At 44.7% G+C, this 13,881-nt stretch overlaps 1 protein-coding gene across 1 annotated transcript; it reads left to right on the top strand.

Annotated features, from left to right (window-relative positions):
• Positions 1 to 3,330: 3,330 nt before the first annotated feature.
• Positions 3,331 to 8,374, top strand: LOC129374322 (zinc finger protein 703-like). Its single transcript, XM_055052692.1, has 2 exons — positions 3,331 to 4,041; positions 5,548 to 8,374. The coding sequence occupies exons 1-2, from the start codon at positions 3,778 to 3,780 to the stop codon at positions 7,066 to 7,068; spliced, it is 1,785 nt and encodes a 594-aa protein (XP_054908667.1). The 5' UTR covers positions 3,331 to 3,777; the 3' UTR covers positions 7,069 to 8,374.
• Positions 8,375 to 13,881: the final 5,507 nt, after the last annotated feature.

Genomic DNA, 13,881 nt, shown 5'->3' with positions numbered 1-13,881 from the left:
TTAACAAGACTGGCAGTGAGTTGGGAAAAGGCAGTTCTCTTAGCTACGAGCACCATCTCCAAAAGGGATCCTGCTTTTACATACGTATTTATTTATCTCCCCCTCGCTTTATGCTTACAAATCACTGCTTTTGAAGATTAGGGAAAGGCGCGCACAAACGCCTTGCCAGCTAACTCGCATTATGCAGCCGTTTGCCCACAGGTTATGAGGGATTAGGACTGATTCGGCTCTCAATTGATGCCGCAAAAGGGCTGAGAGAATCAAAGCCCCGCAGACTCCGGCTATTTTAGGCTGCTGCTAATAGTTCTTGTCAGGCGTAATTTTTAAGTACTTTACCCAATTCATTGTATAATTAGGTTAGCAAAATTAGCTCATTGCGAAGTCAGACTGCGGCCGGTAATGCAATAAAGTTATTAACATTCCAGATTTATGTAACCATTAATATAGAGGTGATCTGTCTTTTATCGCATTTTTCTTTACTGGTGAAAAAAAAAGAGACATGGATTCATTTTAAAAATTGGAGTCGTCTGTGACTTGTTCTGGTTGCTCAAATGATTTTTTTTTTTTCTCTTTATGATTTAACTCAGTTTTGGAGACAGACCTAAAACAAAAGGTTGTTTTAAACAAAGAGTGAAATACCAGCTTGTAGAAAATAGAGCTTTAAGTGGTTTATAGTATCTTGGAAACGTTTTCATATTCCTTAAGCTGTTTTTTTTTTTTTTTTTTTTTTTTGCATTTTGTTAAGCTGCAGCCATAAATCTCAACATATTTTATTTGGATTTTACGCCAACACAAATTAGCAAACGGTCCCTGCTTTTTACATTTTAGTTTGACAAATAAGACATTGAAAATGTTTGGGATTATAGGTGCTCCCAAAATCAGTCGTGCAAGTTTTTAATTTGAAAGTCTTTTTTTTAAATTGAACCAATTATTTCCCTTCTGCTGCAGCACACAGGCATTTCTCCGAAAACAACAAGGAGTGTCAGTTAAAACTCAGATATTGTCTGGTTTTATTTGTGTTTTCTGGCGGGTCAGGAGTCTCTATTATCAGAAGCTGAACCATAATGAGCGTTTTGCATGTTTCCTGGTATTTCTGATGGACTATCTCCAGGTTTTGGGCTTCAGGTCTTTTTACCGTCACCCCTAATCATGAGCTTTCTCTCCAAATTCTCTATCGGATTCAAGTCAAAACATGTTCACCTGAATTTTAAAACATGACTATAAATCAGAATATTCATAGAAATACTTTCGGGCTTCCGTTAGTGTGTTTAACGCGCCGTGAGTCAAAACTTTTAAGTCCTGTAAAGACATTCAAGCCTTGCCGTAGATTTTCGATTTATTTTAGCCCTGATGTTTTGACCTCAACCACACCAGCCACCTACGTGCCGCGAACGCGCCCCTGCACCAACACGCCCAATTAGAAGTGATTGCATTATGTCCCGCGCGTGGTGTCAAGTTCTGCAGAAGGCTGCTGACGGCCTTTTTATCCAAATTGGGTGCGTGGCAGCGAGAAAGCAATTTAACGGCTGGCCAGCCCTGCGGTTGTGGACCTCTACCTTTGGCTTCTGGCAAACTGTAAATATAACTTCCTGTTGCCTTTTTTCCCCCATGGCCACTGTGCTTCTCCTTTCCCTGTTTTGTTGTAGCTTTTTTTCTAGCAACGCCTTTGCACAACTTTACACTTACCCCCACAGACGAGGTGAAAAAGGTTTGGAATTTAATCAGACAGGAAGAAAAACACAACAAAGGCTTGACCTCACCTTGAGAGTTGTGACACCAGCTATTGCGAGCGTTTTGTAATAAAAAAGCAAGCATCCGGCCTCGTAAACTTTATTGGTGTTTGCCCATCAAGGACCCGATCTGCTCGTTGAAAACGCCTCAAGATGACTCATGTGACTCATTCTCCACAGCTCTCCGTGTCCTCTGCACAGTTTGGGCCCGCAGAGAAGAATTTCTGTTTCACAAGAGGTTTGGCGACTGCGCCGGATCGCGCTCGGCATGCTGCTGTAAGTCCCCATGTTCTCCGTCCTCTCTGAAAGACGTTGGTGGTGCTATTGGTTTCACAACGCGAGGCTTGACGGACACTCAGCCTGACGATGTACAAACATGGTTTCTGTGAATTCCAAAATGAAGACGTTCTGCAGTCTTTGGTGCAGCGAGATCTATTTTTTTAGCACAGCTGATGAGCATTTTTTGCTTGCAGACTGTAAATGTTTCTCTTCGCAGCAGCAGTTTTCCAAGAGCCGTTAAAACTGGATGGTTCAAAACTCTTTGAAGAAGCCTAATCTTGAATCTCCAAGAGTAAGCACACTGAGAAGGCAGCGCATTTTTTTAATGCTTTCCCAGATCACCAACACACTGCGATGGTGAAGGTTTTGAATGACATGTGTCCCAATGTTACGTCAGAAATGTATGTCCTGGATTTACTGCATTCCTGCGATGCGTTCATCTGTGGGGTACCGCCAGGTTCTGTTCTCGGGCCACTTTTATTTCACGTTGATCTTATGCCACTCGCTCAGATTACAGTGCTTCAGCTTCTCAGGCAATGTGTATGCTGATGATGTACAGGTTTCTTAATCTGCCACCGTAACTCATACCCGAATATTAGTATTTAAATTAGCCGACTGCCACCTTAAAAGGCTTTGGGGATAAATGGCTTCGTAACAAAGCAAGGCTCAGAAAAACTGTTGCCTGTTATTACTTTAAGTGGGTTCAAATATTGAAATCATCCATCCATCCATTTTCTAACTTGTCCCCAGTGGGGTCAGGAGGTGCTGGTGCCGATCTCCAGCTACCGTTCTAGTTGACCGACGTCTCGCACGAATGCTGTATGCATACAGAAACGGTTCCTGGGGCGGCCTGTTGAGCTGACTGGAAGTTGTTGAAATTTTCCGTCTGGACGAACAAAATGTTCGATTCATTACTAGTAGAATAAGATAAAACAACATCACAGAGTAGAAACTTGACTCAATGTTTCCTCTGATGGTTAAAACAAAGTAAAACCTGAGCTCTGTTTTTTTAAATGAGTTTTTCTCTGACTGTTAGTTTTTTAATTCTGTCTCTGAGGGTGTAAAATTTATATATGAATGTATAGTCATTGCAAAATTTTTTGTTAAAACACATTCCTTTCTTACTTCCCTTTTATTTCTTTCTGTAACAGGCCATATATATATATATATATAATATATATATATATATATATATATATATATATATATATATATATATATATATATATATATATAAATTTTGAGGATTGTCACCTTGTGCGTGGATCAGGCTCCGCCCCTTACGCACGCTCTCCCCGCCCAGCTCATTCCTGACGCGGACAGTCCGCAGCCGCTGCGCCTCCAGCTGCGCCCGTCGTGATCAGAGCGCCGCAGAAGTCCGGCCGGAGCGCACGAACTGGACCGGGTCTTCTCCAACCTTGGATTCTACGATCTTTTTACGCTTCCATAGAAAAAACAACAACTGTGTTGCATGTTTTATTTTTTTTAACTTGTGTTTGTTTGTGTGTGCGTGTTTTTTTCTTCCCCTCTCGGATCTATATTCCAAGTTGGATACGTGAAGATGCTTCCTGCTAAGTAACGCGCCGGGACCGGGGCGTCTCGTTTCTGCCTGGATTTCATTTCTACGAAACAACTCGTGAGGTCTGGTGTCGGTGTGTGTGTGTGTGGAGGAGGAAGAGGATTAGGAGGAGGGGGATAACATCACGCGCGTCACCTCCCGAAAAGCACCGGCGTTTTTTTTTTCTTTTTCTTTTTTTATAAATCTCCAATGAGATATCAGCCTTCGGGACCAGCCGCGGATCGAGTTAGTGAGCGGATCGAACTCAGCGACACCACCGAGCCTCAGAGGTCTGGCCCCGGCGCCGCGGTCCCCCTGCTGACCCCTCTGGACCCCCTGCTGACCCCTCTGGACCCCCTGCGGCAGGCGAAGCGGCTCCCCATCCGCCTGATCAAGATGTTGACGGCGCACACCGGACACTTGCTCCATCCGGAATATTTACAGCCTCTGACGTCCGCGCCAGTGAGCATCGAGGTATTTATTGACTCTTTTTTATTTTTTTATGATTTGCAGATGTTTCGCTTTGAACCGCGAGCCTTTGCGTGGCGGTGGGGAAATTGATTTAGGAGAAGGAAAATTGAGAAATAGTCCTTTGTGTGTGTGTGTGTGTGTGTGTGTGTGTGTGTGTTTTATATTCTATTGCAATCAAGTTGCAGTAAGAATATAATGATGGAATAGGTTCCCTGGTTTTTAAGAAAACCACAAGTTCATGCATCTTGAAAAAGCAAATAAAACTCACTAGATTGATCGGCTGTCTGATGCAAATTCACTTTTACCTCCAACAACACTGGAGGTTAATCTTTGTCTTCTACTCAGTGCAGAAAAAAAAGGCATGTAAATGGAACTTTTCCAAACTATACATCTTTCCTTCAACACCATCCAACTTTAAGCCACATTAAACAGCTCTATATCGGCGACTTCTTATTATTTTACTTTGCAGCTTCATGGTCAAGTTGTTTTGTGTGTGTGTGTGTGGGGTGTGTGTGTGGTCTTGGTGGTCTGGGTCAGTGCTGAAACAAAATGAACATCACAGCCAGGGCTTGATTGAAGATAATGCGGGCCCCTGGGCAACAACCGGTTTTGGTGCCCCAGACAAACACACGTGAATTACTTTAGATTGATCAACTTCAAAGTTCTGTTTTTCCCTTTTTTTTTTTGCGCGTTCACGTCTTTGCGTCTGTTTTGCAGCCATCAAGTCTAAAAATGCCCAATAAAGTGTTTTCAGCAGCTGTGCAGGGCCTGAAACCGTAAGAAAAATAAGAAACAAAAGAACGCGTTGAGCATGGTCCAAAAGATGACTGTTGCTGTGTCACTTCCTGGTTCATATTTTGGGAAAGTATACAAATTCTGCATTTGTATTTCATCAAAACAAGGTGATGAAATACACCTTGTTTTCATCACCTTTAGTGCAGAGGGGCTCTAAAGTCTCAAAGCCCAGTTTGTTGTTGCTAAAGTCTGGACCAGAACACAGCTTTTTTTTTCAGTCAGCCCTGAAGTCTGCAAATGTCAGATGATGTTTGAAGAGCAAATGTCTAATGCAAAGAAATGTGCTGTTCAAAGTCTTAAAATATCCTTTGGCATCTAGGAAACTACATCTGTTGTGTCCCTATGATTTGAACATTTCTTTAAAGACCAGTATGTCATTATGTGTTTGCTACAGCCATATATGTAACTGTAGAGAAACGCTTAAGACCGGCGGCCTTAAGAGACAAGGTCATTTGGACCTTACAAGATTTTCACCCTTTACACAGTCCTACAGGTTCCCACTGACTCCTTGTTCGCTTTTATGAGGTTCTTTTTTGTGTGGTTTTGGGAACTGACGGTCTGACAGGACAACCCCCCTTTCCCTGCCATTTACCCGTGACATCTGCCACACTCCTCCTGAGTTGCTGGAGGATTAAGAGATTTAAACTACAATACTTTATATGAAACTAAAGTTCTCCTACTCATAATGACCCAAATCTCATGCTTCTTTTGTAGCTGGATGCTAAGAAGAGTCCACTGGCCCTGCTGGCTCAGACCTGCTCTCAGATCGGTAAACCGGACCCTCCTTCTTCCTCCAAGCTCGGCTCCTCCTGCAGCCCGGGGGACAAAGAATCCAGCAGTCGGTCGTCGTCCTCCAGCCTGAAGCTGGGGGAGCACCGCCCTTCTCTGGAGGACAAATCTAGCTTTAAACCCTACAACAAAAGCAACGGAGACTGTCACAGGGATGGTGTTACCAGCAGTGACAAAGTTGGATTCAGGGCACCGAGCAGCAGTAGCTCAACCACTAATGGGAATTCGACCAGCGGCCAGCAGTCCTATCCATCCCACACTTCTTCGCCTGGCTCCAGAGGCACCAGCACCCCCCCAGGACAGGCTCAGCAGCATCAGCATCACAAACAGAGCCAATCTCCCGGCGGACAGCCCACCTCCAAGTCCCAAACTCTCAGCTCGGAACCCGGACGCGAGCAGAGCAGCCCCACCAGCACTTCCACTAGTAATAACCACAGCAATCCAAAAAGAGACACTGACGGGAGCAAGGCCAGCGCAGACAGCCCGCACCACGCGAACTCCAGCCACGTCCGGGCGAGCACAAACTGCAGCAACAGCAGCTCAGACGGCGGTTCCAACCAGGACGTCGGCGGTAGAGCCGAAGCTGCCCAGCCTAGCCTCGGCGCTGGACACGTCACGCCCATCTCTCCTTACAAAAACAGCCAGCCGCTCTTCCCCTTACCCTCTTCCAATATGGCCTATCATGGATCTGTCATGGGGGGTTACGCGGGCTACCCATCCCAGTTCCTCCCAGGGTTGGACCCGTCCAAATCCAGCCTGAGCATGGGAGGAAAACACACGAGTTCCAGCCCTTTGACGGGCGCCTCCCCGCCCTCCTTCATGCAGAGCCTTTGCAGGGACCCTTACTGTCTAAGCTACCCTGGTGTGTCTCATCTCGGCAGCAGCAACTGCAACTCCTGCATCCACGACCCTTCCTCCACCCTAAAGTCGAGCTTTCCCATGGTGTACCCCTCCCACCCGCTTCATTCCCTCCACCAAAGCTCCTTGTCGTCCAGCGTGTCCCCTTCCCTCTCTCATCCCCTTTACACGTACGGCTTTATGCTACCAAACGACCCCCTTCCCCACGCCTGCAACTGGGTGTCCGCCGGAGGGCCTTGCGACAAGCGCTTCGCCACCTCAGATGAACTCCTGGCTCACCTTCGCACGCACACAGCTCTGCCTGTGGGGATGGACAGTAAGCTGCTCTCTGTTTCCTCGTCTGGACCCGCATCCTGCCACTTGCACCTCCCACACCAGAGCAGCCCGGGCTCCCTCCCCAGCTCTCTGTCGCTCAGGGCTCCCCCCAGCCTGGGCTTAGCTCGCTATCACCCCTACAGTAAGGTCCATCTCCCCTCTGGGCCTTCCTCCATCTCCCTGCACTCTCTGCCCACCACTGGCCCTTACTATCCCCACTACACTCTCTACAGTCAAAGACTTGGATCAGCATCAGCTCTTGGATACCAATAGAACACCATGTACTCATGCGTTTCTCAGAGTAGTTTGACATTTTGGGAATTAATCATGTTTGCTTTCTTGCAGAGAGCTTGGGTGAGAAGGTTAAAATGGCTCCCGTGCACCTTTTAAATGTGAAGCTATGGGCAATTAGCTTAGCTTAGCACAGCACCTGGAAAAGCTGTTACGCGAGCTGTCCTGGCTTCACCTGCTCTCCGGATCTCACGTGAAATGTTGTCCGAAAGGAATAGTTCAGCTGAAGCAGTAATTTGTTTAGTTTTCAATCCAGCTCTGAACCAACTGATGGAAACTTTAGATGATGTGTCTAATTTGACTTGTGAAATTGCTCATTTCTGCTTATTTTGCCCTTTTCCCCGCCCCAGATTAAAAAAATATATTTGAACATATTCAGCAGAGCAGAGCTGTTTACATAGTCAAGCTAGCTGTTTGCCTCTTTCTGAGCTAAGCTAACTGGTTGCAGCTTTGTAGCCGGCTGGTCGGGAAAACAACACCTTGCTCTGCCAGAAAGTCACTAACTACATTCCCCAAAATGCTTTGCTTTAAGATGAATTGTGACAACTCGCTGTTTCTTCTGAACTCAGAAGTAGCTTGGAGACACTTTTCTCTGTTCTTAAAAGGATCTCCGCTGTCAGTTTGAACTTTTTATCCACAAGATTTCTAACAACATTTCCCTTTCCAAATCCAAAGGGCATGCAGACCTTCTGTTTTTGCACATTGCGAGAGACTTGACTACCCCGAGGTGATCTACCGCTCTGTGCTATTCTGGAAATTGATGGTTGCGCATAAAAGCTTTCAGCAAACGCCGATGATTTAGGAAAGAAAAAAAGCGAGTGTGTGAGGGACGGCTGCTGGCTGCGGCCACTGGCTTCAGTTGCCTTCTCCCTGCAGGAGACGCATGAAAGCCTGAAACGGCACACACATTTAACCGGCCCAATGTTTTGCTTTGAGTCCTCATGCTTCTCCCCGCTGGTGACGTTTATTTATTTCCTACAGGATACCTGGCTTTAACACTTTCTATATATTCTGCTTTTACAGTAATGTGAGCGGACATGTTGGAAAGGTGTTAAAACCGCGTCTTAACACTTTCGTATTGAATGAATGTTAAAAATCACATCTTGTTCTCAGCCTTTTGATTGTTTTTATTATTATTATTATTATTATTGTGATTTCCTCAACAAAATGAATAAAACTGAGATGTGATATTTTTTTGTAATATTGAAACACCCCATGGTGGGGCCTCAAGGGTGATGCGGTGAAATGGGAGCTCATATTTTGGTAAATAAATCACACTGAAGACGTGTATCCTGTTGTTTTCATTTCTGGTTTGAATCGGGCAAACTGGCAGGCTAAACCAGGGCTTTTGAATTCAACTTCTTGCAAGTTCGTAAGGAGATTTTGGCATCTCCCAATTAGCTTAACAATCTGGATTAGTTGGAGCTGGACGGTAGTTCTAAAAGGCCGAGACTAAAACATGCTTCTACCTCAAACCACCTCAGATCTCAAAAACGGTGCAATCCCTTGACTAAATCCAATTGTATAAATCTTTAATATTGTGTGGATATTTCCATTGGCAGGTTCTTTATGCGAAAAACCAATCATGGTTGACACAGGAAATTAAGATTGGAGGGGGTGCACCACCAATTATCAACCTGCGTGAAACATTTTTTAACTCAGTGGCTCCCTGATTACCTACCTACCTGCTTCAGATTTTAGTGGTTAAGTGACGACTGCATAGTTTATTTGACTGCATTGTGACTTCAGCACGTTTGACGTAGGCTAACTATTGGTGACGCACTCCCTCCAGTCTTATGCTCCTGTCTAAACAAACATTTTTATCCAAAGTAAATGTGAAAACTGATCAAAGTCTAGTTTTGGGGGACTTGAGTAAAGGTCCGCTTCAGTTCGGGGCCTCTTGCTCTGGATTTATGCGAAACAAAGACGCCTCGAGGAAACGATTGCCGGTTTGAATATTTTCATTCTTCCGTTATTAGATCAAGGTGATTACCTCTGATTTATTGCGGCTGTGAAAGCACCGAAACACACACTCGCACACACAGCTTGATTTACAACCCCGGCCAATCCACGTAATGTCAGGAAACGTACATAAACCTGTTCAACAATATTTATGCCTACAGTTTAAATGCTTTTAAAAGAAAAGCTCTCGAGATTGACTCCCGGGAAGACGTAAATCTTTATGAGCCAAGCTGTCAACCGAGATCCGGATGTGTCGGAGCTGCTATTTTTACCGCAAAGTGATGGATGGCTTTTGAGAGTGCTTGACTGACAGCAGAGAGTGCACCTTGGTGTCACCTTGAAGCGAACACATCCAGATGTAACGCTCTCAGATCGGGTGTGACAGGCAGACCCACAAGGATGTAACACGTACTGCACGCCGCAAGGTCCCGATAAGGATCAGAACCACCTCCTTTAGCTGTACAAGGCAAAGTCCTGACAGATGGACGCTAAAGTTGCCACGTCTGGCCTTGTGACTGGCACCTCGCAACGTGACACCATGACACCCTTGGTGAAGTGTAGATGAGCCTGGCTGGTCACTCACGACTCTGACAAGACAGACACGGAGGTCAAAGACAGCCCGTCTCCGCCGTAACAAGAGAGCCCGCTTCGGTTACCGCGGTCTGAGACGAGGCTGTTGGCCGTCTGGGTTCAACCCGGGGCCAACAGATCAATGTGAAACCTTCAAGGTTTCACATTGCATCCTGAAACTGGTTGCACTTAGTTTGATAAGACTTAATGGATGAGCCGGCAGCTGCAGACGCCGCGTTTCTTTCCTCCGCCTCTGTCAAACTTGGAAGTTTTGACACGAGTTTGAAATGTCTTTTTTTTTTCGTCTGACTTTTCAACTCTTCAGACGTGTCTCTGTGTTTACTGTCACGACGAAAGTAGAGCTGGACAGTGACGCCACCTGTTGGCGACCGCCGATACATGCTCATTTCAGGCCGAATTGGAAACAACAACAACCCCTTGTTGTGTTTTACATCATCTCGTTCTAACACAGGTTTTTGTTATTAATTAATCAGCTTTAAGAATCCAAAGATTTTATGTCCGTTCCTGCTGGATGAGAGCTGGAAACAGCGGTGCGAGTGAGGGTTGGCAATATCCTAATAAGAATCGTTACATTTTATTTTGCAATTTTGTCACGAGTGACCAGCAAGTTTGAATTTAATTGCTTCATAAAGAGAACAGTGCATATTAATCAACATAAATACTTCATGTAAACATATCCGATTTAGCCAAAGAGGCAAAACTTCAACTTTCTCCTAACAGGATTATGGAAGGGATTAAAAAGAATACAATTGATATGTATGACATACCTGAACTATAAAATATATTTACATCCTCAAATAATTTGAAAGATTGTGTTTTTACTTTTAAGTAAACAAAAAGCATTTGTTTTGTATTTGTGTATGGCTATCTGTGTAAACAAGGGTAAACATGAACGCACACCAGTTTTATTTTTAATGTTTTACTTGTGAAAACAAACAAACAAAAAAAACCGTACACATTTTTTTCCCCCTCTACACAAATGTGAGTTTTTCCACGGCAAAACTAGGACCTATTCTCCTCCGAGGGCGCTTTGAGTTATTTATGTCTTCTGAAAGTAAGCTTTCCATTGATGTCAAACATGTGGTTTGTATTTAATAGTCAGAACACTGTGTTTTTCCGTCATAAAAAAAAAATCCAAATCCAAATAAAATACATATTTGCTGAAACTGTCACTGCGTCGTGACAGTTTTGTTTGAGACAGATAATCTATAAAAAACAAAAAACGAGCTCTTCTGCCTCTTCTAACTAGAAACAACCAACCAGAGGCAGGAGGCGGGTCTTAGTGCTGTCAATCGGGCTCGTGTATGTGCCATATATTTCTTCCCCTCCTATGGGTTGAGCGTGTCGTGAATGCTAAGGCTAGTTAGCATGGCTACTGGCAATGGAGGCCAAACTGTTTTCCTGTAAAGGTAAGTTGTTTCTCAGCACATTGTGATTTAATAGATACGTAAAAAAACATTTTCTATTATAAACGTAGCACAGCTTTAAATACCAAAACGTTCAAGGAAACGTATATAAACCTGTTCAACAATATTTATGCCTACAGTTTAAATGCTTTTAAAAGAAAGCATTTAAACTGTAGGCATGGATGTGAAATTCACAAATTTCACATCCATGTAATAATCGCCAATCAACTCTGAGTACTTGGCTTGTTCCTGCTGAAGAAAAGCATTGCCACAGCCTGATTCTGCCACCACCGTGTTTCAACATTAATTAATGTGTTACGGCTCCAATGTCAACGGTAACTCCAAAACGGTGAATGCCTTAGTGTTACCGTTTTCACACTAGAATAGTATCTAATGTTAAAACATAGGATTCTATTTACTATTAACACTTTGCCTCTCTCTCTCCTCACACCTCAGTCAACCCAGGCCCATTGTTCCACATTCACTCTTCCAGTACTCAAACACTTCTGCTCCTCTCACTCTTTGCTGGTTTCCTCGTTGTCATTTTTGGATTCCCGTGCCGCTCAACTCTGGCTCCCTGTGTTCCTCCATGGGTTTTGGTTGTACGTTTTTTTTCCCTTTATTTGTTCATTAAATGCCGTGAAATCTGCCCACTGCCTCCGACTGCTGCATTGGTGTTCAGCGATAAACTACATATCATGACGCAGGGCACCCAAGAATATTTTTTGTACATTTGTGTATATTGTACCACCATCACTTTCCTTCGTTTGACCCAAAATGTTCTGCTCAGAGGCAAAACCAGCTGTGTACTAAGGGAGGAGATGGAGGTTTGAAGCCCAGTGGTATGATCCGCCTCCCGCCTGCTTGGTATGAGTGAGTTCTTGGTGCAGCCTGACAGCCCACATGATTAATGATGACAGGACTGGCGAAGCTGCGCCTTCATTTTACGACTAGCCCTTAACCTCTCAATTAGCTCGAACCCGTGCAAATGGAAAGAAAAGTCCATCCACTGAGTAATGGTTCGATATTTTTTTTCCCCCTCTTCCCACTTTCGCTCTTTAGAGATGATCAAAAATCATTAGGCGTACTCCGAGATTGCAAACATCTGCCCCGATGTTTTCTGTGACACATGCCTCTGAGTTATACGGCCTGCGAAACCCGCTTCCCAGAAACGGACTCCTCCGCTTTCGTTTTGTCCTCTCCCCAACTTTATCACTTCATCCATCATCCCGGCTATGAGTGCTTTTTCAAGTGGTCCAAAAATAAAGCGGACGCAGATGTCAAGCCACGCTACGCCGATGTTTCTAAACCCCCAGAAACCCTCCACTTGCGTCTGCCCACATAGAAAAGTAGAAAACGCGTCCCCACAAAGCCGCTGCTGAGCTCGGCTCATCCTGCTATTGTTCACGTAATAAAACCAGCCCACGGGTAAATCAGCAAAGGTTTTGAGCAGGTATCTTTATTCCATTCCCTCAAAAAATAAAGTACAACCAATCTACCTCTGTATTGAAAGAAAGCAAATGGGAAAAAAAAGAAGGGACTTCAGCGGCATACACAAAGGCAAATGTAATTATAGTTTCTCTTCTAATGCGCAGCTGGTTTTGATCTGGTTGCGCTCTAAAGCTGCAGTTGTCAGCTCTCATGCATCACAGAGCCGGAGCTTAACGGAGAAACGTGCTTTGGCAGTGACCAGCGGAGGCCTGGAGGCCAGCGGTGGCCGCCGGTGGGTTAGCCACATTCAGAGGGGAGGTGGTGTGGGGGAATGGGGGGGGGATGTGGTTGGGGTGGTGACACCATCCTCTGTTTTCCGCATCTGGAGCCCCACTAGACCACATCCAGTCATCCCTTATGGGTTTTCTTTCCCTCCTTCGCGAGTGCTATAGGTGTTCTCCTATTGGCTGGAGCAGACGCCACGCCGCAAACTTAGGAGGTCAGGAGAGAAAAACTCTCCCAAATACACGCACGCACGTGAACGGGCTGAGGGAGTAATAAAAGACAGAGTGGGGGAGGAGGGACTGAAAGGGGGTTTGGGGGGAGGCAGCCCCACGGTGGCCGGGGAATGGAAAGCTCGCATGGAAATGAGCAGGCATGATTACTCAAATACAGTCATTAAGGAGGAAATGTTGTTTTTCAAGCTGTCAGGATGATTAATGAGGGAGAGCAAATGCGCTCAAACGCTGTTGTTTAGTCTAACCAGCAGACCTGATCTCTGACGGTAACTCACAACAGACAGGATGTGTGGGTGCGTTTAGCGGCGCGCTGAAGCTGCACGAGTCCATAGATCCAGTACAAAGGAGAAAATCTTGAAGGTGGTGCAGATTAATGAGTTAAAGTCGATCGAGCTCATTGATCGACTGGCCTTTGATTGATCAGCGTCCATTTTCTCAGAACCCAGAGTTTTCTCTCGTATGAAGAGGTTTGACCATCTATCCATAACATAAAGGCTGGATTAAAAAAAACAAAACATAAGGAACTTGTTGAGTGTTTATATATGTCAAAACAGAACCGCATAAAGCGCATTTTGAATCCCAACCCGAACTCTATTTGGACTGTTTCTTTTTCGCCGCCATCTTTATTCCTGCATATCAACTGCTTAAAGATGAGCAGCGCTCTCTGCTGGATGGAGGCCAAACCACAAAAAAAGTCAAAGCGAACATCAGAACCAATTTGAATCTAATAAACCATTGATTGACAATTAATTTGTAAGTGGATTGAATGGAGAGGTGGGCGTATAAATAGCTACGAACTGATTATATTTTACCCGGGACATCTTAACTATGTAGGTCAGTCATGCATGTTATTTAGATTAGTACTCTTGGTAAATAACTGTATAAAA

This window comes from Poeciliopsis prolifica, unplaced genomic scaffold (genome assembly GCF_027474105.1).
Source record: "Poeciliopsis prolifica strain line A6 unplaced genomic scaffold, Auburn_PproV2 SCAFFOLD035, whole genome shotgun sequence".
Classification (NCBI taxonomy): Eukaryota; Metazoa; Chordata; class Actinopteri; order Cyprinodontiformes; family Poeciliidae; genus Poeciliopsis; species Poeciliopsis prolifica.
Note: the sequence above shows the minus strand (reverse complement) of the source record. Positions and strands in the feature narration are given on the sequence as shown.